This window comes from Urocitellus parryii, chromosome 11 (assembly GCF_045843805.1).
Source record: "Urocitellus parryii isolate mUroPar1 chromosome 11, mUroPar1.hap1, whole genome shotgun sequence".
NCBI classification, from domain to species: Eukaryota; Metazoa; Chordata; class Mammalia; order Rodentia; family Sciuridae; genus Urocitellus; species Urocitellus parryii.
In genome coordinates, this window is record NC_135541.1 from 102,849,587 (window position 1) to 102,873,476 (window position 23,890).

General features: G+C 45.5%; 1 protein-coding gene across 1 annotated transcript; it reads left to right on the forward strand.

Moving 5' to 3' along the window:
• Positions 1-1,689: 1,689 nt before the first annotated feature.
• Positions 1,690-20,847, forward strand: Strip1 (striatin interacting protein 1). The gene is made up of 21 exons (XM_026402830.2): positions 1,690-1,875; positions 5,263-5,332; positions 6,071-6,145; positions 6,423-6,557; positions 6,659-6,779; positions 7,559-7,627; positions 8,621-8,727; positions 8,837-8,964; positions 10,484-10,666; positions 11,026-11,243; positions 12,254-12,319; positions 12,428-12,491; positions 13,709-13,780; positions 14,207-14,281; positions 14,472-14,569; positions 15,902-16,028; positions 16,251-16,351; positions 17,137-17,203; positions 17,709-17,813; positions 18,443-18,647; positions 19,952-20,847. Exons 1-21 carry the CDS (start codon positions 1,696-1,698, stop codon positions 20,197-20,199), a joined length of 2,514 nt encoding a protein of 837 aa, XP_026258615.1. The 5' UTR covers positions 1,690-1,695; the 3' UTR covers positions 20,200-20,847.
• The last annotated feature ends 3,043 nt before the right edge of the window (positions 20,848-23,890 follow it).

The window sequence follows — 23,890 nt, forward strand, 5'->3', positions numbered from 1 at the left end:
ACCACTGAGCCACATCATCAGCCTATTTTATGTTATTTTAATACCAAATCTCCCTAAATTGCTGAGGGCCTCACTAAAATAATGAGTCTGGCCTTGAATTTGTGCCACCCTCCTGCCTCAATCTCCCCAGTAGTTGGGATGACAGGTGTGCACCAATGTAAGAGGGGTCCGGCGGAGCGTTGGAGGGAGAGACCATACACAAGAGACTTACTCCATGCAATTGGCAAAAGGGGATTTATTGGGGATCCATTCCAGCGCGCTGGGACTCTGTGCCCACTCAAGAAGGGAGCGCAGCTCAGAGCCCCGAGCAGAGGTTCAAACAGAGCTTAAGTACACTTTTTGGGGAGGGCGGGAGGCTTTGCATACATCAGAACAAATCATCATGAGGTGCGGGGAAATTGAACAACAACTCTGAAACGTGATTGGCACATTCATTGGTCGGAACAGATTGGGCGGGGGTTGATTGGTCATTCGTAAGCGGGTTACACATTCAAACTGATTGGTCCAGGCCCTGTGACAAACTGCACAGGGCCCTAGGCTAAATGGCCAGTAGGGTGTTGTCTTAACTATCTCAGGAATCTGGGTGTAACAGAGGAACTTAATAATACCTAATCTTTTATATTCAAGCTTTCCAGCTTAGAAACTTTACCCTTTCACCATCACACCTGGCTTAATGTATGTTTTTAATTGACACATAATTGCACATATTAATGAAGTAGAGTGTGGCATTTCAAAACAAGTATACATTGGGTAATGATCATATCGGTGTAACTGGCATATTTAGCACCTCAAAGATTTATCTCACCGTCCCCCCCCCTCCCATTAAGTCAAGTGGTCCTTTACCACTGAGCTACAATCCCTAGCCCTTTTTATTTTCAGCATGGTATGCAAAATTGCGCAGGCTGACCTTCAATTTAAGATCATCCTGCCTCAGTTTTCCAAGCCTCTGAGATTACAAGCCTGGGCCCGCCTGCTCCGCCATTATTTCCTTACCCATTTTGAAATAGTCATTAATTGTCAACTGTGGTTATCCTACTGTACATTAGTAGTTATTATTCACCTACACCCCTGTACCCAGTAACCATAGTCTCTGTTCCCTCTTCTCTTATTATTTCCCTAATATGTAAAATTGTTTACTGTCCGGCCCACCAAGCACTGTAAGTACCATCAGTGTAGAAACTTGACTAGTGTCCCATTCTATCCCACTTGCCGGAGCACAGGAGACATTTATTAAATGCTTACTGAATGCATGATTAGCAGAATGATTAGTTTTTTTGTCAAAACTGTATTTATTCATTTGTTTGCATTATCTCCCCCATGTGAATGTAAACTCCATGAAGGCTGGGATCCTATCCTTTTGTTCACTACTGTATTTCCCATGTCTTCTACAAGGATATGACCCTGATGAGTGCAAAGTGATATTAGAGGAACAACTAGATTTAAGGAACTAAAGGAGTTATATACAAAATGGCATCTAAATGGAATTGGAAGAAAGGAGGGGAAAACTGAATATAACAAAAAAAGGAGCGCTTTCTGGCAGTGGGAATCTCGGGAAGTGTGTAGAAGCCAAGATGGCTTACAGAGCTTGCCGCCACACTCAATATGGCAACCAAAGAAATTTCCTGGAGGAAATAACGCGAGAATTGCATGACTGCAACTATCCGTGAATTGAGCTGGGGGTGTGGAGCAGCCAAGATGGAGCCGGCAGCCGGTGTTCCTGGCCCGCTGATTGTGAACAACAAGCAGCCCCAGCCACCGCCACCTCCGCCGCCCGCAACCGCGCAGCCTCCACCAGGGGCACCGCGGGCCGGCGGGGGCCTCCTCCCCGGGGGCAAAACCCGAGAGTTCAATCGCAACCAGCGCAAAGACTCGGAGGTCAGGAGCTTGGCGGGGGAGAGGCCAGCACTGAGTGGGCGGCGGCGGGGTCCCGGGCTGTTCCAGGGCCAAGCTGGTCATGCCAGAGGGCTTGGAGGGTCGGGTCGGGGAGATGTCACTTTATAGTGAAAGGAGTTTCAAGAGAGGCTGCAGCTCCCGGAGATGGAGGCGTGAAGGCGGGACCCCAGCCGCGATCTCCTCCACTGTGACCGAAGCCACTGATCGCCCCGCTTGCTTGCCTGGGGCCTGGGGCGTGGGCGGGGCCTCTGGTCCAGTCCCGTCCTAGGGTGAAGAGCCCCGGGTCTGCCGGTGCCCTGGAGGTCGGCAGCCGCGCCCCCAATCCCTAATTATCTTGGGCCTCTGTTCCTGGGCATGCGGTGGATCGCGCGTATTGGCAGGAAAGAGACCATAAACAAGGGTTTAGAAATCGCTTAGAAGCCAAACAGGGCCCATTATCACTACTAGAGTTGCGTGGACAGCGGTTGCGAGAGTAGCAGGGGAAATAATCCCGCGTCCCTCCGACTTAACTAATGCAGGCTAAGGAAACGGGCAGACAGTGCCTAGTGTTTGATGTTGCCAGTGCGACTGATGCTGAGCTGTTGAAGATCAGAAATACACATTTTAAAACATACGTTAGGGCGCAGAATTCCCTCCTCTTCTAAGTGAGCCCTGCCTCCTCTTATTGAGACACCGTAGTCTGGAGCAGACTGTTCACCTCGCCCTAAGTTAAAATTCCTCCCACTTCTTCCCTTTGCAGAATTCGTGAATGAAGACACACTTTGCAGAGTTTTAGGGCTTCTTAATCAGCCTGTTCCCAGAGTACTTACTATGTGATCCTCTTCACCTGAGTCAACTCCTAGGCTGATCAATAGTCTGGCGTTATTTAATGAGAGGGAGTTCCTCATTGTCCAAGCTCATATCAAAGAGTGAGGATACTGTCTTTAGACCTATACAATCAGTTTCTCTCAATCATCTGTTTTTTTGTTGTAAGCCCACTCCTCTAGTAAAATGTGAAAAATGGGCAAGCCCCAAAGAGCGGAACCTTGAGTTTTAAGTAAATAATTGAAGAAGCAAAGAAGCCAACCATTTATGAGTCTTTCCATGATGGGATGATGGGACATCAATGGTGTCTATTCAGCAGTTTTTAAGTGTGGAGGATTAGGAAATTGGTGAGGGTGAATCCATCTTCTGATCATTAAGGGATTTTTTTTTGTTGTTGTTTTGTTTTAGGGAGTTAACACCCCAGTCCTTTTTATGTTTTATTTTTGAGACAGTGTCTTGCTAAGTTGCTGAAGTTCTTGCTAAGTTGTTGAAGCTGGCCTCAAACTTCTGATCCTCCTGCCTTACTCTCCAGAGTTGCTGGGATTACAGGCATGTGCCACCCCACCAGCAGGAGTTATCTGTGTGTGTATGTGGAGCTGGGGATCAAACCCAGGACCTAGTGATTACTGCTAAGCTACACCTACAACCCTCATTTAAAAAAATAGTTTTACGTTTTCATAAGTGGCCATGAATGGTCAGATAAAAATATTCTTTATTGCAATTTATTTATTTAGTGGTGTAGGGGATTGAATTCAGGGCCTTGTGTATGCTAGGTAACTGTTCTGTCACTGACCTGCACCCCTAACCTCTATGATGCATTTTAATTTCTCTTTCTACCCTTTAAAATCCACATAGATTCAACACATGGAAGGCCAGTCAAACAGACAGGGGGACCTATCTATTAAATTCATGACTTAGAGTTACTTATAATACACTCTTTCTCTTGTCAGTATTTTGGGAGCCTAATCATATCTGAAGGACAAGGAGGATAACATTTGATGACCATTTATTTCGTGCCTCATAATTTAAAAAGAATACTTTTAGTTGTAGATGGACATAATAACTTTATTATTAGTAGTAGTATTTTTAATTTGGTGCTGAGGATCAAACCCAGTGCCTCACACATGCTAGGCAAGTACTATACCACTGAGCCACAACCCCAGCTCTTGTGCTACATAATTTTAATCAGTCTATAAAAACATTCAAAGTAGATTTTTGTCATCCCCATTTCATAATGAAGAAACTGATGCTCAGTAACTTGTGAAAGTGTACACTATTGTCTATGAAAAAGAAGTAGAGGGACTGAGGTTGTGGCTCAGTGGTAGAGTGCTTGCCTTGCACATGTGAGGCACTGGTTCGATCCTCAGCATCACATAAAATAATTAAGTAAAACAAAGGTACTGTGTCTATTGAACTAAAAAAAAAAATTAAAAAAAAGAAGTAGAGTTCTTGCTTGTAAGTGGTCTTTGTCTTCCCAAGTAAAATTTTAAACTTTTAATTTAATTTTTAAATTTTTATTTGTTTTTGTGGTAGTGGGGATTGAACACAGGTCTTCCATATGCCAGGCAAGCACTCTACCACTGAGCAACATCCCTGCCCTTTTATTTTATTTTAATATAGGTATCACTAAGTTGCCCAGATTGGCCTAGAATTTGTGATCCTCCTGCCTCAGCCTCCTGAGTAGATGGGATTAACAGGTGTGCACCACTGCACCCAACTTCTTTCTTTTCCTTTTTTCTGTGGTGCTGGGGATTGAACCCAGGGCCTGTATACACTAAGCAGTTGCTCTACCACTGAGTGACACCCCCCAGTCCCTGGAGTAAATCTTAATTAAACCTAAGAATTTTACCTGTCTCTTCCTCACTTCATTTTTCTTCCCAGTACAGAGCATCCAAGATGGCATGTTATTAGTGATCACCTGTCTCTAGTATTAAAAAATTGTTTTTGGCATATTCTCTCCTCTGTGTGGGAGGGAAACCAGTGTGTTCCATTTTTGCCTTCCCTGTCACTTGCCACAGAAATCTGAGACATGGGCAGGAAAGCTGAGGATTTCAGTACTCATTTTGTCCAGAACTGTTGATAACCTACTAGCCAGAAAGAAGTGAGGCTTCTGGATTTTTACCACTATATGGAGTGATCATTCCCTGCACAAAGTAGAAGCTTTATGTTTGTTCATTGAACATGTATGTATTTGAATGTAAACCATTCATTCTCTCATTCGTTCCAGCCAATGACCTTGCTAGACAACTGTGGAATGATTTGGTGAATAAAATGGACAAAATTGCTATTCTCATGGAAAGGCAGACATTAAACAAATACATCAGTATATAATTATAAATTTTGATAAGGGCTCTGAAAACAAAGTATTAGTTGTTCTGAGAATTAACTGAGGTTTAACAGTGAGAATTGGGCTATCCCAGAGATAAAAAATAGTATGATAAACATAAAAAAAGTAGAGGCAATGATATCCTATAATATAGCAGTGTCTCTTGAAGCATATTTGTTTTTCCTTTGGAAACCATTCAGGATAATCTTTCACAGAAAGCTCCCTCCTTTTATCAACAGGGTTATTCTGAGTCTCCAGACCTGGAGTTTGAATATGCTGACACAGACAAATGGGCTGCGGAACTCTCAGGTAAAGCATTTTCTACCTGAAAAAATGCTTCATGTTATTTGAGGGTAGTTTTTTCTTATTTGGTCTGTAAGAAAATTAAGAATGAATATTATTTTGGAGTTAATTGTTTTACCTAGTTAGACCTCTCAATGGTATGTATAAAACAAGTATTAATTATTAGATTCAAGCCCTGCATATCTCATAACTTTGAATTGCCCTTTACTTTTATGAAGCATCTATCTGTTGTCAGCCCAATCCCAGTGTGGGACCGTGATGCTCCTTGAACACATACCCTCGCCCTGACAGTGTTCTCTTAAAGCAATGGGTCATGAGGGATGCTGGTAAATGTGCTTGCATCTGTGCACATCTGTTGCTGCCATTGTTGCTCATGTGCAAAGTGATCAGTGTGAGTTGCTTTTTCAGCCCCCATAATATAGATTCTACTCAGAATGTAGCACTTGGGAGACCTGTGTTTAGGGTGATGGTTAGCCGCTGGCATGGTGGGATAGATACACATCAGACTGAAGTGCTCAGATTTATACTTCACTGACTTTCTGGTTGTAAGCTATGAGGCAGGTCACCATTCTGTCCATTGTGTACTTCAGACCACTAAGTCATAGAGAATATAGCCCAAGAGTCCCTGTGATTAAGGAACAGAGCTGGGATTGGAAACAAATGCCTTACCCCCCCCTGCTTTATGTGAGACTTGGTATGGAATGTAGTTGTGGAGCAGCTGATGATGAGATTTGTTCTTGACAGAGCTCTACAGCTACACAGAAGGGCCAGAATTCCTGATGAATCGGAAGTGCTTTGAGGAAGACTTCCGGATCCATGGTGAGACTTTTTGATTCCCTTCACCTTGCATCAGGAGAGCTGTAGGGTTTATCTTAGTCATATGAATGACCTTAAATCATCCTAGATGTAACATTTAGAGTGGGCCTTATGCACACTTTCTGAGAAATTCAAATTCATAGAGTAGCATTATGACCATATTCCTTACATAGGGAGTATATTGGTCCTGTAGTGATACCAATCCTGAGGAATAACACTGAATTCATTCCATTGTGAGGATTTGTCTGGGCTGAGATATAACTGATCTCTTGCCCTGCAGTGACAGACAAGAAGTGGACCGAGTTGGACACCAACCAGCACCGAACCCATGCCATGAGGCTCCTGGATGGCTTGGAAGTCACTGCCCGGGAGAAGAGACTCAAGGTGGCCCGAGCAATTCTCTATGTTGCCCAAGGTACTGTGTGGACTTCCTCGGGGACCCCTGGTACCTCTGCCAGTGATGTAGCTCAGTCAGATGTGTGGAGTTGCTTGGCAAGCTATGCCCTGTGTTTTCAGGAACTTTTGGGGAGTGCGGCTCAGAAGCTGAGGTGCAGTTCTGGATGCGCTACAACATCTTTCTGCTCCTGGAGGTGGGCACGTTCAATGCCTTGGTGGAGCTCCTCAACATGGAAATAGAGTGAGCACCTCTGCTTGCAGGGCTTGAGTAGGGAAAGCAAGGAAGGGGAAGGGGGACAGAACTGGCAGACTGATTGACTTTGAGAAGGGTAAATGGGCTACCTGAGGCTGAGGATCTGGTTCCAGGCTGTTTTGACTAGCAGGGGTTGAATAATGAGGAAGTTGCTCAACCACACCTTAAAGACTAATAAAGATTAATGACAGGTTCCTGCAGCTCCCTAACACTGGAGCTTCCTGCCCAGGCCTAATGCACCAGACAGCTTCTCATTTTGAACTCCTGTTTGAACCCTGTATTTTCCTTGGACTTTTCCTTTTGGTAGGAGGTCAGATACAAGTCTGACATGTGGGCTCAAGCCTACTTTAGCCTGTCCCTTGTCCACTGAGTAGGTCAACTGCTGGTCATTTAAGGGTAATGCCTTCAGTAATAATAATTAAGAACACTGAATGCTACACATCCCAGGCATTGTTCAGGATGTCACATGTACTGATTCATGTTAATGACATGGCTACTATTATCACCCCCATGTTATAAATGAAGAAACTGAGGTACAGAGAAGTTGGATACCTTGGCTAAATGTACATATTAAGTATTAGAGTCAGGATTCAAACCTTGGCTGTCTGGTCCAGGGCCTAAGTTCCTAACCATTGTTCTGTCACTTCTTATGCAGTCTAAGCACACACCATAACATTTGGTTCCCCCATGAGGCAGATCATTCTTGTGGGGCATCACTTATCACTGCTTTGCTGGCAAAAGTGCTGATTCTTGTATCTCTCCTGCAGCAACAGTGCTGCGTGCAGCAGTGCGGTGAGGAAGCCTGCCATCTCCCTGGCTGACAGCACAGACCTGAGGTGAAGCAAGCAGCAAACCTGGGCACCTTGAGCTTTAGCCAGAGAATGAGCTCAGAGCAGAGTGTGGGAGGGTGTCTTTGGGTTTCCTGACTGTGGGTGCATTCCTTCTGCACACACTAATCTGCAGGTGTGATGGGCTCAGCATGAGTAGTTAGTCCTGCTTAAGGTTTTACCTATGACGGAGGTCTAGAAAATAGAGGAAATCCATGGTCAAGATACTTAAGAGCCACAGTTAAGTCCCACACTACTAAGACTTTTTGTGGAGTATTTTACATTTGAATGAAACATAATGTTGCTCCCTGGCCTCCCACCTTCTCATGTGCACAGCTTGATTCCTTTCTACACTCATTAGTTCTAGCCACTTCACAATGTTTCATGGCTTCACAGGAAGTAATAGTAACTGCTAAGGAATGAGATCACCTTTCTATATTTGAGGGTTGAAATCTGTCTCTTTTGGTGAATTTGGAAACTTTTCAGACTGGATATTTGTGGTGTTCCCCATGTATTAAGGTCCCTTGGTGTCACTTCCTGATTTCCATTCCATCATGGTAAACTCTTCTTGTTCTTGCTGTGCTCCTGTCCTGCTTTGACCCCCATAACTCACTCACACCTCCTTGGTTTTCCCATTCCAGGAAGCTTAGGTCAGTAAGTTCTTTTGGCCTTTTTTTCATACTCATTTATTCCACAATCACTTGGTAAGCACCTGCTTTGAGTAAGCACTGTTTTAGATATGAAATACAAGGCAGAGTAAGATCTGGTCCTAGCCAGAGCAATGAAACTCTGAAGGAAGCATGAGGAGGGAAATTCTTTAGCATTCTTTTGCTTGGTGGAAGACACAGCTTGTCACTTTTCTTAGTTTTCTTTGCATTACAGCCTTCCTCCACCAGCTAGCCTTTGTGCACAGATATTTTTGTGTTAGCTGGGATGTGAGGAAGCCAAGTGTGCCCCTTTGTCCCCTGTCCTACTCCGTTATGAGCTGGCTCTTGTGCTCAGGGTTCTGCTCAACATCATGTACCTGATTGTGGAGAATGTTCACCAGGAGTATGAGGGCGACAAGGCTGAGTGGAGGACAATGCGACAGACCTTCAGAGGCGAGCTGGGTAAGGCCCTGGGGATCCTCTTAGAGGCCCTGCCTGGGAGCTGAGGCTAGAGGGCTTTGGGAGGGTTTTGTTGCTGCCTGTGGTTCTGATGCCCTTGGGTTACCTCCAGGCTCACCGCTGTACAACAATGAGCCATTTGCCATCATGCTGTTTGGGATGGTGACCAAATTTTGCAGTGGCCATGCTCCCCACTTTCCCATGAAGAAAGTTCTCTTGCTACTCTGGAAGACAGTATTGGTGAGCACCTTCTTAGGGGGAACTCTCAGGCGCTGGGGATGGGACAGGAGGGATACCTTGTACAGTCGGCCATTCATTTCACATCCAAGGATTCAGCCAACTCGGATCCAGAATATTTAGGGGGAACTGTATCTGTATTGAATATATAAACTTTTTTCTTATCATTCCCTGAAATATACAGTATAGCAACAGTTTATGTAGCATTTACTTTGTATTAAATATTATAAGTGATCTAGACATGATTTAAAGTATGCAGGAGGATGTGCCTAAGTTATATGCAAGTATTACACCATTTTATATAAGGGACTTAAGCATTTGCAGATTTTGGTAACCACCCGGGGGAGGGGTTTGGGAAGGGGTCCTGGAACCAGTCCCCCATGGATAATTAGAAATGACTACGTTTGCTTTTGATTGCTGAATTATGTGAAAATGTAACCCCATGGTGTTAAATTATAAAAAGCTCCTGAAAGGAGGTGATAAAAGAAATGTCTTTTGGCCCCCCAACAGCCCAAGCAGCTTTTGAGTCAAAATAGATTGGCTTCCTGACCCCTTGATGCTATTTTCTCAGTCATAGAATAGCTTCACCCCAGACATAGCACCTCTGAGAAATCACCTCCCACATCTGGTGTTTGGAAAGTGATTTGAGGCAATTAAAGCTGGTATAGTTGGGGGGTCTTTCCTTTCTATCAGATGTCACTTACGAGAAGCCAGGATGAGCTCTGAGCTAGCCTCTGTTTTCCTCAGGGTCTGGTATGAAACTGTCTAGCTGGGGAGAGCATGGGGCAGGGGCTGGCTTGGAGGTATTGTCAGCAGCCACCTTGGCCAATCAGGAGCCCTTTCCTCCAGGAGGATGCTGCTCTCTCGAAGGCCTGTCCCTTTCTGCAGCCAGGGATTAGGGAGCTTCAGGCCCCTTAGAAGTCATCTACATGTTTTATCTTGGCCACACATCCTGCTGGTTCCTCACAAAGCCTCACTGAAGCCAAAGAAAAGCTGAGTTGCTCAGGGACAATGATACTAAGTAGCTTAAAATGGAGTTTGGGCTTTAAGGGAGATGTTTAGATGTTTTTGTGTCCCCCCCCCCCCGCCCGCCCTCTTAATTTGAACAACCAACAGTATGTTTCTAGGTGGACTTTGACAACTGGCACACACAACTTTTAAAGCAAGCATCTGCTAGCTTTTCTAGAAACTTAAAGGGATGGGGTTTCCAGTCTGCTGCTTTTTAGAACTGAAGAATATGTCACATGTAGAGAGTTGTCACATGTAGAGAGTTAAGTGTGTGCACTAGGTTCCATCAACTGGTATTTTACTCTTTCTTTGCTGTTTTTTTTTCTCCTCTCCCTTGCCAGAGTCACTGGATTCTCCTTTAGGGGGTAGCTTTAGTTCCTTGTTCAGAGGATGTGTGGGTCTCTGTAAAGACAGGTCATCATGATGTCACTTGTGCTTTTTGAGTTCTACACCATGATCAGGGACCAACCTGATGGACATTATGACCCTGGCTTTGCATCCCTGTCTGATGCAGTGCACACTGGGTGGCTTTGAGGAGCTGCAGAGCATGAAGGCTGAGAAGCGTACCCTCCTGGGACTACCTCCTTTGCCTGAGGACAGCATCAAAGTGATCCGCAACATGAGAGCTGCCTCCCCACCAGCATCTGCCTCAGACCTGATTGAGCAGCAGCAGAAACGGGGCCGTCGGGAGCACAAGGTAAGGTAACAGAAAGTCCTGGGACTCCGAGGGCTCTAGAGATGCACACAGGCAACAGCATTGTCCTTGGAGGAGTGGGTGCTGAGAATCTGCTCTGATCAACAAATGCCTCCACAACAGGGATGTTATCTTCATCCCAGACCCAGTGTACAGTGGTACTCAGGACATGGCAGTTTTGAGGGGTTAGAGCAAAAAATGATTTGTCATTTGGTTCCAGTTTTGACTACTTCTCTGGGTTCTCCACTGTTCTCAACTCTCTGCCTGACACCTTTCTGTGTTCTAGCCACACTCCCTGCATTTCCTTTTTCCATCTTGTCAGTTGGCTCTGAATTCCTCACCTCCCTTCCCTTTGTTTTTAGGCTCTGATAAAACAGGACAATTTAGATGCCTTCAATGAGCGTGATCCTTACAAGGCTGATGACTCTCGAGAAGAAGAAGAGGAGAATGATGATGACAACAGTCTGGAGGGGGAGACATTCCCCCTTGAGCGTGATGAGGTGATGCCTCCCCCACTACAACACCCCCAGACTGACAGGCTTACCTGCCCAAAGGGGCTTCCATGGGCTCCCAAGGTCAGGTGAGTCTCAGACTTCCAGAACATACTTGGCTTCTGAAGCCAGAGCCCTCACACCCCGAGGCCAGCATCTGGCCTGAGTCCCTATGCATGGTCCTTTGTTGGGCTAGGCTGAAATTGGCTTTGGGACAAGGCTCTCTTAAAGTACCTTGTGTTATCTTCAGGACTTCTAAGGTTGGCCTTGGTCTCACAAAGTGGCCCTTATATGGCTTCCAAGTTAGTAATCTGAGTTAGCATTTGGTCAGACTTGCTAGTGAAGAAGAATAAGGAAAAAAGTAAAAATTATTTGGGCAAATAGATTCCTGCCTATCCTGAAGTTGTACGTATTTGTTCATTTGTTTTTTTTCAGTGCTGGGGATAGAACTTGGGGGCCTTGTACATGCTAGACAGAAAAATAATAGATTCAGGAAGGGTTTCCTCAGAACCATAATTTAAATATTTGAGATATATGGGGGTGAATTGACAAATGGGAGGATATCTGGAGATACAAAAATGGTATCTTTTTTGATGGGAAGTAATTTAAGAAGTAGAGGAGCATATGAAAAGATATAAAAATCACTTTATTAATCCAGATAAAACCTCAGTTTTCAGTATTCTGTGAAGTGAATGCAGAATAGGTCATCATAAAATGCAAGGTGTGCATTGTTTGAGACAGGAAACTGACCCACATGAAAAGTCAGTGGTTTATATGTCTGTGTTTAAGAATGTTAAATATTTAAGAAAGCCTATTGAAAGATTTAGTACTGTCTGAATAAAAGTATGCTTTGAAGTTTGATGTATCTATCATCTTAATTTTATGAGTAAAATAGTTGCACATATTTGTAGCTTGTTAACAAAACTATCAAGAACAACAAAATAGCTGAAGAATTTCTGTTTTTTCATCCTTTTTGAAAAGGAAAAATAATTGAGAGACTTTTCCTTCTCCTGGTTCACAGTTTCTGGATATTCTATTTCTATTAACTGAGACACCTTAAAGTAGTGTTTGTTAAAACCTTTCTTGTTTCCTTTGGCAGAGAGAAGGACATTGAGATGTTCCTCGAGTCCAGCCGCAGCAAATTCATAGGTTACACTCTAGGCAGGTAAGTGCAATCTGAGTTTCTTTCAAAGTTCATTCTCCTGGCCTTTGGTGTGTGGGGACCGGGATGAATTGATGTCAAGACTTATCACAGGCCTTCTTTGTTCTCCAGTGACACCAACACAGTGGTGGGGCTGCCCAGGCCAATCCACGAAAGCATCAAGACTCTGAAACAGGTAAGTGGCTCTGGGTGAGCCTTTGGTCTGTTTGATCCCCAGTGAGTAAAGTGAGCCCAGCCTGAGGGAACAGCTTTTCAGGACTGTTGTCTGCCTGCCAAACAAGAGCCAGAGCAGGGCAGCCTGGGAAGCAGCTCTTCATAGGTTTGATGGCTTGAAGCTAGGTTTTGCCACTAAGCCATTCATTAGAGAGTATTTTACCTGCCAGTCATTGGGGTTTTAAGGGGTCTAGCAAAACCCTTTTTCTTGCCCACATTTTCAGGTAGAGGAGTAGGCAGATAGAGGAATAGGCAGATGAAAATTGCAGAGCCCGCTTTTTCTGCTCATGGAGCAATTGAGGAATGAGGCTTAAGAAAACCATATTTAGTTTCCTAATATCATACTTTCAGAATTAGGCAGGCTCACATACCCAGTCCCAGGCAGGGCTGGAAGGCCCTGCTGGGATTGGTGGAGGAGTAGGAAGGGGATAAGCTGTCAGTTCTCAGCAGGCAGGCCAGCAAATTCTAAAAAGAATGGAGAAAGGGGCTAGGCTAAGACTGTCCTGTTTCTGTCCCATAGTCCCCAGTCACAGAGGAGAGCAGTAGGTAAGAAGAAGGGGCAGGGAAAGACCAGAGAGTTAAACCTTCCACATGGGAGATGACATCCAGTGTGGGGACGAGCTGTCTCCCCTAGTGTGCTCCCCTATATCTAGAGTGTTAACTGTATATTTTGGAAACATTATTGAAATTTGTAGCAACAAGTGGTATCTGTGCAGCTAAGCTTTTTTTTTTTTTCTTTTTTAATATCTTTAGTTGAAGATAGATACGATACCTTTATTTATTTATCTTTACATGGTGCTGGTGATTGAACCCAATGCCTCACACATGCTAGGCAAATCCTCTACACCGAGATACAACCCCAGCCTCTGCAGCTAAGCTTTTTTAGTGTATTCTTGTTTTTGCTTTTAATAGCTTTTTTAATATCACTGTAGCTACCTGGAAGCCCTTTTCCCTCTTTTGTTTTTTTCTCTCTAATCTACTGTGGGCTTTTTAGCCTGGTTTTCACCTACAGAAATATTTTGGGTTTGAAATTTTAGTTGGGGGTCTTTGTGGTAACTTAGCCCTCTTCTAGAAGACCATGTGTGAAGAAAAATGTATGGGTCTTTGCCAAGGGGTAGGGAGTGTGGTCAGAGCTCGAGGGCTGTTTTCCCCAGTGCCCCCTCTCCTGTCTCTATCCAGCACAAGTACACATCGATTGCAGAGGTCCAGGCGCAGATGGAGGAGGAGTACCTTCGCTCTCCTCTCTCAGGGGTGAGTTGCAGCCTTCTGCCCACAGGGTCCCCAGATGTCCGTAGGTCCTGTGTTGGGACTCAGCCCTGTGCCTGGTGCATGTCTAACATAAGGGTATTGAGTGCAAGCTCTGAGCCAGGCACCTGATTCTGAGTACCAGCTCCACCAGTCAGTGGGTGGTTGTGCATGTGCCTATCTCTCTCTCTGCTTTGTTTCCCTACCTGTAAATGGGAATACTATTCCCTTCTCCACAGGGTTATAATAAGGATTAAGTGAGTTATTATTAAGTGAAGCAACTGGTGTACTGCCTGTGTGCATTTTGCTGTCATTATCGCCAATGTCATACTTTACATTGATAACTTAAGAATTCTCCAGCCAGCTAGCAAGCTGGCTCAGGAGATTGTAGCCTGGACTGGAGTTTTGTGTTTGTATTCTTTGTGTTAAAAGGGAGAAGAGGAAGTTGAACAAGTCCCTGCAGAAACCCTCTACCAAGGATTGCTCCCCAGTCTGCCTCAGTATATGGTGAGTGCTGTGTGTGCAGGATCCCTCTCAGTAGCCACCAGTAGGTACCTGCAGTGGGATCCCCTTCCCACCTCACTGGCCAGCCTTTCTTGAGGCTCCTGCCACCTAAGGACCTTCAGGAACACTGCTTCTTTGGACTTTGTCCTGATCTTGGGCTCTCACATGTGTCTGAGCTGTCTGTTCTTCCCAGATTGCTCTCCTGAAGATTCTGCTGGCCGCAGCTCCCACCTCAAAAGCCAAAACAGACTCAATCAACATCCTAGCAGATGTCCTACCTGAAGAAATGCCGTGAGTGTCATTCCTGTGAATGGAGCAGGTTGGGGGCAGAGGGCAAAAGGCAAATAGTTTTTAGGTTGGTTTCTGTTTTGGTCCTGACTTCCCTGCAGGTTAACTTGAGGGTATTTCTGACTCACTACTGACTTCAGTAGTTTCACTGGTTGGGGAGATGATTTTAGACCCATTGGCCTGGATTTTAGTGTAGACTCTGCTACTGAGTGAACTCCTGGGTGAATTGGAAAAGTCATTCCTCTTTTGTAAGTGGATAGGGTAGCTTATGACATTTTCCAGAGCTCTACCTCCAAAGCCATGTAATTGGGATACCTGGAATGGTAGGGTCAGTTTCCAGATAGTTTGCCAGTCACAGCTAAGTCTGTTCCTGTATGAAGTCTCCCATTGGCCAGTGAACTGGCAGAATCCTGGAAAATGTCTCATGAAATTGAGTGAAGCCCTAAGCGTTCCTCCTCCCTGGGCTGACCTCTTCTCTTTGTGAGTACAAACCAAGCTTGTGTTCCACATTAAGAAGGAGGGGGGCCCTCACCTAATCAGCCTGCCAGTGCTGCCAAGTTCTTAGCTCACCTTTCTGGTGGCTGTGGCCCTGGTGCTGGCAGTAATGGTCAGGTGAGGGAGGAGGCAGGATTGGCAAATACAAAAGGGAGAATCACATAATACTAGGCCATCTTGATAGTCTTAGGAAAAAAGATTCCAAAGTTAAATATTGTATTTCTTCTTACTCAGATTTACAATGAAAAGTCCTGAATTAAGAAACTGATTTAACTTGGTGCTTCCTAAATTTATCTGACTTAAAAACTTTATTTACTTTATTCCATATTTTTTTTACTTTTTTCCCATTTACTTTTTTTTTAAGAGAGGAGAGAGAGAGAGAGAATTTTTTAATATTTACTTTTTCAGTTTTCAGCGGACACATTATCTTTATTTTTAATTTTATGTGGTGCTGAGGATCGAACCCAGCGCCCTGCACATGCCAGGCAAGCGCGTTACTGCTTGAGCCACATTCCCAGCCCTACTTTTTTTTTTTCAATGCTACAGAACACACTTTCAGGTGAATATAGCAGCTCAAGTTTAGGGGTGATCTTGAAAAGGGGAAATCTGTGTTGGAAAAAACAGCAGAGAACTAGACTAAGAATGTATTTGGGGGCAACACAGAGAAGAAATAAACTGTGCAGAGTTAGATTGCTTGGGAGGTGGTTGAAGCAGTAGATCTGACTTCTGAGATGACCATGGGGACCTTTGCCCAGAGGGCTCAGTAATCCATCTCCTCTGTGTGCACTTAGAAAAGAGGTGCAGTGCATGCTGGCAACTCGTGCACACCTGTGTTTTCAGCACCACAGTATTGCAAAGCATGAAGCTGGGGGTGGATGTGAATCGCCACAAAGAGGTCATCGTTAAGGCCATTTCTGCTTTGCTGCTGCTGCTGTTGAAGCACTTTAAGTTGAACCACATCTATCAGGTATGTGCAGGACCTTCCTTCCTGTCTGCTGGGCAGAAGCCTCAAGCAATATTGCTTCTCCAGCCTGAAAAAGTGGGGTGTTGGCCTTTGGACCCACTTGACCTCTACATGAATGTTTGAAGACACTGACCTCTAATCTAGACTTTGTATGACTGGAGGAAAGAGGGTAAGGTCTTGAGGGACATGCTTTTTTGTCTTTTTGTTTTTTTCTATTGGTTTCAGTTTGAATACATGGCCCAGCACTTGGTGTTTGCCAACTGTATCCCTTTGATCCTAAAATTCTTCAATCAAAACATCATGTCCTACATCACTGCCAAGAACAGGTGATGGGGACCAGGGACCAGGAAGGAGTGGGTATGGCCAGATGGCAAGGCTCCTAGCTGTTCTCTCCCACTGAGTCCATTCAGCTAATATTTTTCCAGAACCTCTGAGCCAGAACTCTGCCAGACACCAGGCATAATGATGAATAAGATAGGGCTCCTGCCTGAAGAAAAGTCAGTGTGCCAAATCTGAGTCTAACTAATCTAGTGACAGATGACTTCAGTATGTTCATGAGCTGTGGGCTCTCACCTGGGCTCCAGTGGTACCTTCATTATCCCTTTAGCACCATTTTTTTTTTTTTAAGAGACCATCTGGGCCATCCTTCTCTTGAATATATGAACTGACTGCTAACTCTTACATACACAAATGCACTCACACTACCTAGTACTACCTGCACTTGAGAGTGCCTATTTATCAATAGGAGACACCATAGCATGATTGCCAGCCAGGACACCATCTTGAGTGGGACTTAGCATAAATTATTTGCTTTGAGCTGTATCTCCCCTCCAGCCCCCCAGATTTATTGCTATGGGAAAGGCTGCACTAGAGTCTCTATCCCTTATAAGATTACAAATCAGTGTCCATCCACCCGGGGCCCTTTCAAGTTCCCTTATAGCAGATATGTCCTCATCTTACAGTGAGGGAAGTTGGGGTGGGACAAACAAGGTAGATCTCTCCTTCTGCTTTAACAAGCAAGGAGAAGAGCCAGGAACCATCTCAGTCATAGATGTTCCACCAGATCCAGGCCTGGTTCATGGTGGATGTGTGGGTTCTCTTGCCTCTGCAGCATTTCTGTCCTGGATTACCCTCACTGTGTGGTGAACGAGCTGCCAGAGCTGACTGCAGAGAGTCTGGTGAGTGGCTGGGCTCTCCCTAGCTTCCCCTTTGGCAAAGTTTGCCATCCCAACCCAGGGATAGAGGACCTTCCACCAGAGGTCACATCTGAGTGCCTGGCTTTTAAAGCACTAGAAGTGCATAGAGGGTGGAGGGAGGGACCTTCCAGAGTAGAAGGACTTGAATATATGGGATAATCAGTCAGGGAGCCAGTCTTCAGGGGTAGCTGGCCCAGAGCTTGCCTGGGAGAATTGCTTCCTTCAGCATCTACACTGGACTCTGAAACCAGAGCCCCCAGTTTTATGGCCCATGTTTCCTGCAGAAGAAGTCTAGTAAGCTCACTACCCCCTTAATTCCCTGCCAACATTTAGAGTGGTGTTCCCTTGGGCTTCTTTGAGAGGAGGTAGTTCCTGGTAGAGGCATGGGCACCTAGTCTTTTGTGTCAGGTTTGTTGAGGACCTTTTGGAAACTGCTGAGAACCCTGCAGCTATGAGGGTTGTGATTGTTCCTGGGTTTAACCTATAGGAAGCAGGTGACAACAACCAGTTTTGCTGGAGGAATCTCTTTTCTTGTATCAATCTGCTTCGGATCTTGAACAAGCTGACAAAATGGAAGCATTCAAGGACAATGGTGAGTCAGTGTGGTTGGCACATCTGAAATTGGGAATTCACAGAAGAGTGCCACACCTGTACCTTCCCTTCCCCTCTGGGAGCAAGGGATTTGAGGACAGGGCATGCTGCTGCAGCCCTGTCCTTCTCACTTAGCTTTGCTGCTGTAGCCATGTCCTTGCATATTAAAAGCTGGTTCCTGATTTCTTCTTGACAAGTTGAACCAGAATAGGCTTCATTGTGCACTGTTAAAAAAACCCACACTCAAAGAAAAGCTCTTTTTCCATCCTCTTAATCTTGATGGGTAACATGACCAGGATTTGGGGTCTTCCTTAACCCTGGGTCTCAGCATACCTTTGGAATGGGGAGGTCCATGAATTCTCTGAAATTATATGTAGATACACATGGGGATGTTCTGGTAGGACTCCATAGCTTTCTTTAGATTCTGAAGTGACCCATAATTAGGGTGACCATCCTGATTTGTCTGGAACTTTCCCAGTTTAGCACTCTATGTCTCATTTACCAGCAAACTCCTCAGTTCAAGGGAAACTGAGATGTTCATCACTCTGTCTATATAACCCTGGAAGCAGCAAATGGTGGTGCTTGCATTTCTTCTGTCCTCAACTAGACTGCTCACTGTGCCCTTCCCAGATGCTGGTGGTGTTCAAGTCAGCACCCATCTTGAAGCGGGCTCTGAAGGTGAAACAAGCCATGATGCAGCTGTATGTGCTGAAGTTGCTCAAGGTACAAACCAAGTACTTAGGGCGGCAGTGGCGCAAGAGCAACATGAAGACAATGTCTGCCATCTACCAGAAGGTGCGGCATCGGCTGAACGACGACTGGGCATATGGCAATGGTGAGATCACACATGAAGCAGAATTGGAATAAGGTGTGGGGAAAGGTAGCATAGCTCATTCCCTGCCCAGGGTACCTCAGAAACCTTTCTCTATCGAGCTTCCTAGAAAGGAACAGAAGAGAACAGGAAGCCTAGCTCCTGCTTTTTTGGCATCAGGATGGGAGCTCTGGGGAAGACTTGGAAAGCAACCCAAGTTAGGCATCTGTAGTCATCCTTTGTTTCTCCCTCTCTCTCCCCTTCAAGCCATTCCATGTCTAGAAATTGTCACTAAGGTTCTACCCCTTTATCATCCCCACTGCACCTGGACAACTAAACTCTTACAGCTTCTGAATGGCTCTCTGATCAGTTTCTTCCCCTCTATCTGCACTTCAGACTTAGTCCTAGTGATCTTTTCAACACAGAGATTCTGTTCTCTCTCCTCCTGAGTAAAATCCTTTGTTAGCTTCCTATTTCCCTTAGAATTAGAGTTGAACTCTGTAGCAAAGCAGGTGAGAGTCACTCATCTTCCTTCCCTCTCCCCCTCCCTAATCTGATCCAGCTTCCTTTTCAACTTCATTACCTCCATCACACCCAGGGCTGTCAGTCCAGACTCCATCACACCCAGGGTTCCGAGTATATGGAGTCCTTCAGGTATCCACCAGGGATTGGTTCTAAGACCACCTGTGGATATCAAAATCCAGATTCTCAAGTCCCTTCAGTTACAGGTTCAGCATCAATAGATATGGATGGAATCTGACTGTACTTGCTTCTGAAATATTAGCCATGTCATTTCCCACTTCTGACCCTCTGTATGTACTGTTCCATCTACTCAGCCCCCCCATGTACCCTTACTCTTCTGTGTCTGCTTGTTACCATGATACAGTTCCTGGCATGTAGCACTGTAGCTATATGACTGTCAGTATGCCAGTCAATTTGTGTGGGCCCAGGGTGGCACCCAGCACCTGGTCAGGGAGTTGAGAGAGGATGAGAGGGAATCTCCAGGTTCCTGCCTCTAACCCCAGAGAGCCAGGGAGAACCTCATCTTCAGAGAAGTGTGTTTCCCATGTGGCTCTCCCTCTCTGGGTTTACTAATCTCTGTAATAAAAGCCTTTCTCAGATCTGGCTTTTCTCCTTAGACCTAACTCTCCTTTATATCTAGGAAAGAATTCTTATTCATCTTCCTGGGAATGGGCTTCAAGGTGTCACGGCTCTAGTTAACAATCACCCTACTCAACTCTGGCCAGCCTAGCCTCTGAGCCTCAAGGAACCCATGAAGAACTGCTGTAGGGCTGGGCTCCTAATCGTGTTTTTTTGCTTTGTCCCAGATCTTGATGCTCGGCCTTGGGACTTCCAGGCAGAGGAGTGTGCCCTACGTGCCAATATTGAACGCTTTAATGCCCGGCGCTACGACCGAGCCCACAGCAACCCTGACTTCCTGCCAGTGGACAACTGCCTGCAGAGTGTTTTGGGCCAGCGGGTGGACCTTCCTGAGGACTTCCAGATGAACTATGACCTCTGGTTAGAAAGGGAGGTCTTCTCTAAGCCCATTTCCTGGGAAGAGCTGCTGCAGTGAGAAAACAAAGGGTGATCACACACCTGAGAGATTGTCCTGGTCATTGCTGCAGTGCTCCCATCCACCTCCAGGTGGCAGCACAGCCCCACTGTGTCCTCAGCAGCGCTGGGCCTGTGGTTGGCCTCTGTTCTCCCAGCATCCTACTCCTGGGCAGTCATCTCTGCTTGGGATCCACTCTTCTTTTCCTCCCCTCAACTCCCACCCTGCTCTCTTGGACATGGTTGGTTGCAACTCATTTTGAGGTCAGTCCAAGGCTGGCAAAAGCTGGGAAGGGGTGGGTACTCCTTGTCATCACATCTGAGTTATAGAGTAGTGCTGACTCTTCATAAGACTGCAGCCTTGGCATGTCAGCTTTCCAAGGAAAAGGGTTTAATGTTAGGGCCAAGAGCAGAAAGTTGACATCTTGGTTGTGCTCTGGAGGTTTCTGATGTCATTCCAGCCGCTGCCTCAGTTTCATCCAGGGGCAACAGTAGAGGCTACTATAGCTGCTGCACACCTTATTTTTTGGATGGGACTGAGGTAGAGAGAGAGGCTTCCCTTAACCAGAGGTGCCTGTTTCCTTCTGGGTTTGCAAGGGCCTGTAAATATCTCTATAAATCTGTGTGTATTCTCTTGTGTCATGTTGGGATTTTTAATGTATTTGTGTATTCTGTTTACATTAAAAGGAAACAAAAACAATCCCCATGGCCTTGTCTGCAGAAAATGTGGCCTCTAAAAATCTCCAGATCTCAAAAGTAGCTTTTTCTGCCAGCATTGATAGGTCACCCACTTGTCCTCTGTCAGGATTTCTGCCTTTGTCATTCATTTCTGCCTTTCTCATTCTCATTTCTGCCTTTCTACAAATGTCCAAAATGTCATCTACCCACATCAGTCTTGGATGGCTCCAACCCAGCTCCAGGGCTCCAGGTTATGGAGTTATGAGTGTTCCTGCACCCTGGGTTTGTTATGGTTTCGGTGGGAGCCCCAGCTTTCTTAGAATAACCCTCCCTGAGCTGGCCTCAACCAAACCAGTTTCAATGCTTGGTCATAGTGGAGGTCAGCTGCTCAGACCCTCAATGGGGCACATGATTGAGATTGAGAGGAAATTTAGGTGCTCAGAACCTAGGAAACAGACCATCAGGAGCCAGCTTCACAGTGGGAAAGAGTATTAGGGGAGTTTCCCATGGCCGAGGGAGAAGCAAGGAAAACCTTAAGGCAGGTAGGCGTCAGTTTGAGGCCTCCTGGAACCTACATTTGCTCTCAGATCCCTGTTCAAGTCTGGCTCGCTCTCTCTCCACTTTCAGCCTCTACTTCAGTGGATATTACCATTTTCATTACTGGTAAAAGGACTGTTTCCTTTTCAAAATTGCTAGAAGGTTCTTTATCTTACCTCTAAGCAGTATGTATGAGGCCTTAAATCTTCAAAGGGGTCTTGACTGATAAAGGAAGCATTTTGCAGAGAAAGTCCCCTTTGTTGGTGCATAGGTTTGGTGCTTGCTGAAACTCGGGATTGGCCTTGCTGTGCAGCATAATTAGGAGCACCAAATAGAAGCCATCAGTGCACTCAAGGGTCACAAAACCTTTGGGATGGGAAGTCTCTATGACTGAATGGCACTTTTTCCCAAAGGAACTTGCACAGGACAAAGGAGTTTGACACTGTTCTTGGGTGTGTGATGGATTTTTTTTTTTTTTTTTGCCAGGACTGATAGGAAGTATGTATCTTGAGATTTCCATGTGGTAAAGATAGCTTCTTCACATTCTTACAGCATGCAACCAGGTCACTGAAATTGCGTGGCCTAAAGCTTTGGTCCCCTTCTCTGTTGACTTCCCAATCTCTCCTCTAACCTGCAGAAAAAAACACAGGACTGTCAAGCCTGAGCAAGTGAATCCCTTCATCTGTTGGCCCAGACACTGGCCCAGGGAGGGCAAGGGGCTTTTCATAGCTTCAGAGTTTGCTAGTGGTAGGTTGAACCCAGGTCCTTGTGCAGAAATATCTTTTGGAGCCACCCAGTCATTATATCCCATCAGGATGATGAGATAGGTGGGGTACACAAAGCCCTTGATAAATGCTTAACATAGAATATTGTTTATTGCTAAGATAGTTGGGGTCCAGAGCTCCTTTATCCACACAGGGTCACATTACTTGAGGCTTATATCCCTTTGAAGATGGGAACTGTCCCTCATTAATCATAAGAGTACTACTTACCGGAAACCAAACAAGTGCCAGACAAACATTTTTCTACTTTAGTTTTCAGCAAATGCTGAGTATTTACTATGCCAGCTACTGTTATAAACACTTTATGTAGAATATCCATTTCTCACAATAAGCCTGAAAGGGAAATACCATTGCAATCCCTGTTTTGCATATGAGAGGACCGTGGCCCAGAGAGGGTAAAGAACTTGTCCAAGATCGTATAAGGGCTAGAGCTAGAACTTACACCCAGGCCCTTGCAATATATGTGTTCCACTTTATACTAATCATCCCCAGCATATTCCACCAGTGTGTCCATTTGTTCACCTCAGTCGGTACTTAGTATTTGCTCTATCCTGGTCCCTGGCACAGAAGAGTCATGGCAGATGTCCCTGGCTTTAGGTCCTAACTAGGTCACCCAGCCTTGGACTTGGTCTACCTTCTAGTTTACCGTGATGCCCTCAAGGTAACTTGGGGGTTGCTGCTACCTTTTCTTCCCCTCTCTTTACCTTCTGAACCCTAACTTCTTTGTCTCATTCCCAAGGCCTACTGTGTCAGCCCCCCCCTGCCATACCTACTGGGCTTATCTCCTTCAAGGCTGACTTCCTGTCTGTCATCTAATGAACTCACCATTCAGTTGCAGTGGCTGCTGTATTCATTTGACACTTGTTGCAGTCAGCCTCAGGCAGTTGCTATAAAATAAGAGGTTTGCTCCCTTTGGGACTGAGATAGCCCTGACTTTCAATCCAGCCTCTGACATTTACTTGCTGAGAGGCTTGAAGCTAATCAAGCTCTACCTTCAGTTAGCTCAACTGTGAAACTGGGTTTCATAATAGCCCCGAGGTGAGGGCTGAATAAGAATGGGTAATGGAACCACATACCTGGCTGGCAAGGGACAACAATAATTGGTAGCAGTTGTTAGCATGGCTAATGGCCCTTGCACGACTAACCTATGAATTTGCATCCATTTCCTATGTTCCTTAGAAGATAAATCCCCTTCCAGGACCAGAACCAAATGTTGAAGAGCAGAACCACATCTTAGGCCTACACTCTATCCTAGTTTGCTGTTCTGAATGGAAGAAGAGCCAGCCACAGCTGGCAACCCTACTGTCATATCTTGAAGTCCTGCTCTGGACTAGGCTTTGTGCCTAGGTACCCTGGATGTTCAGGTGAATAGGACACTGCAGACTCTTCCTTCTCTTATGGGACAGGTAGACATCTGAAGGTCCCTGTATTCGTAGCCAGTATCCTCCCACTTGAGGAGAGACTGGGCCTTCAGTCTGAATGGAAAGGGAGTGAGTCTGGCCTTAGGCCTCAGGATCAAGGGCTCTGGGCACAGATGCCCAGAGGAGGAGGCTGGGGAAGGGGTAAGGTGTGTGCTCCCTTTGCTGGGGCAGGGAAATGTCTGCCCACTTCTGGCCATTCTGGGGCTTTGTTCCTATCTGTGGCTATAGAGAGTTTGCATTTTGGGGTTGTAATTCAGGTTGATGTGGAAGGGGCTGGGGGAAGTGGGGGGAGGAT

Coding starts and splice junctions, on each gene's coding strand:
- Strip1 (XM_026402830.2), top strand. CDS start 1,696: ATGGAGCCGGCAGCCGGTGTTCCTGGCCCGCTGATTGTGAACAACAAG. Junction 7,628..8,620: donor GCTGACAGCACAGACCTGAG/GTGAAGCAAGCA, acceptor TCTTGTGCTCAG/GGTTCTGCTCAACATCATGT. Junction 12,320..12,427: donor ATAGGTTACACTCTAGGCAG/GTAAGTGCAATC, acceptor TTTGTTCTCCAG/TGACACCAACACAGTGGTGG.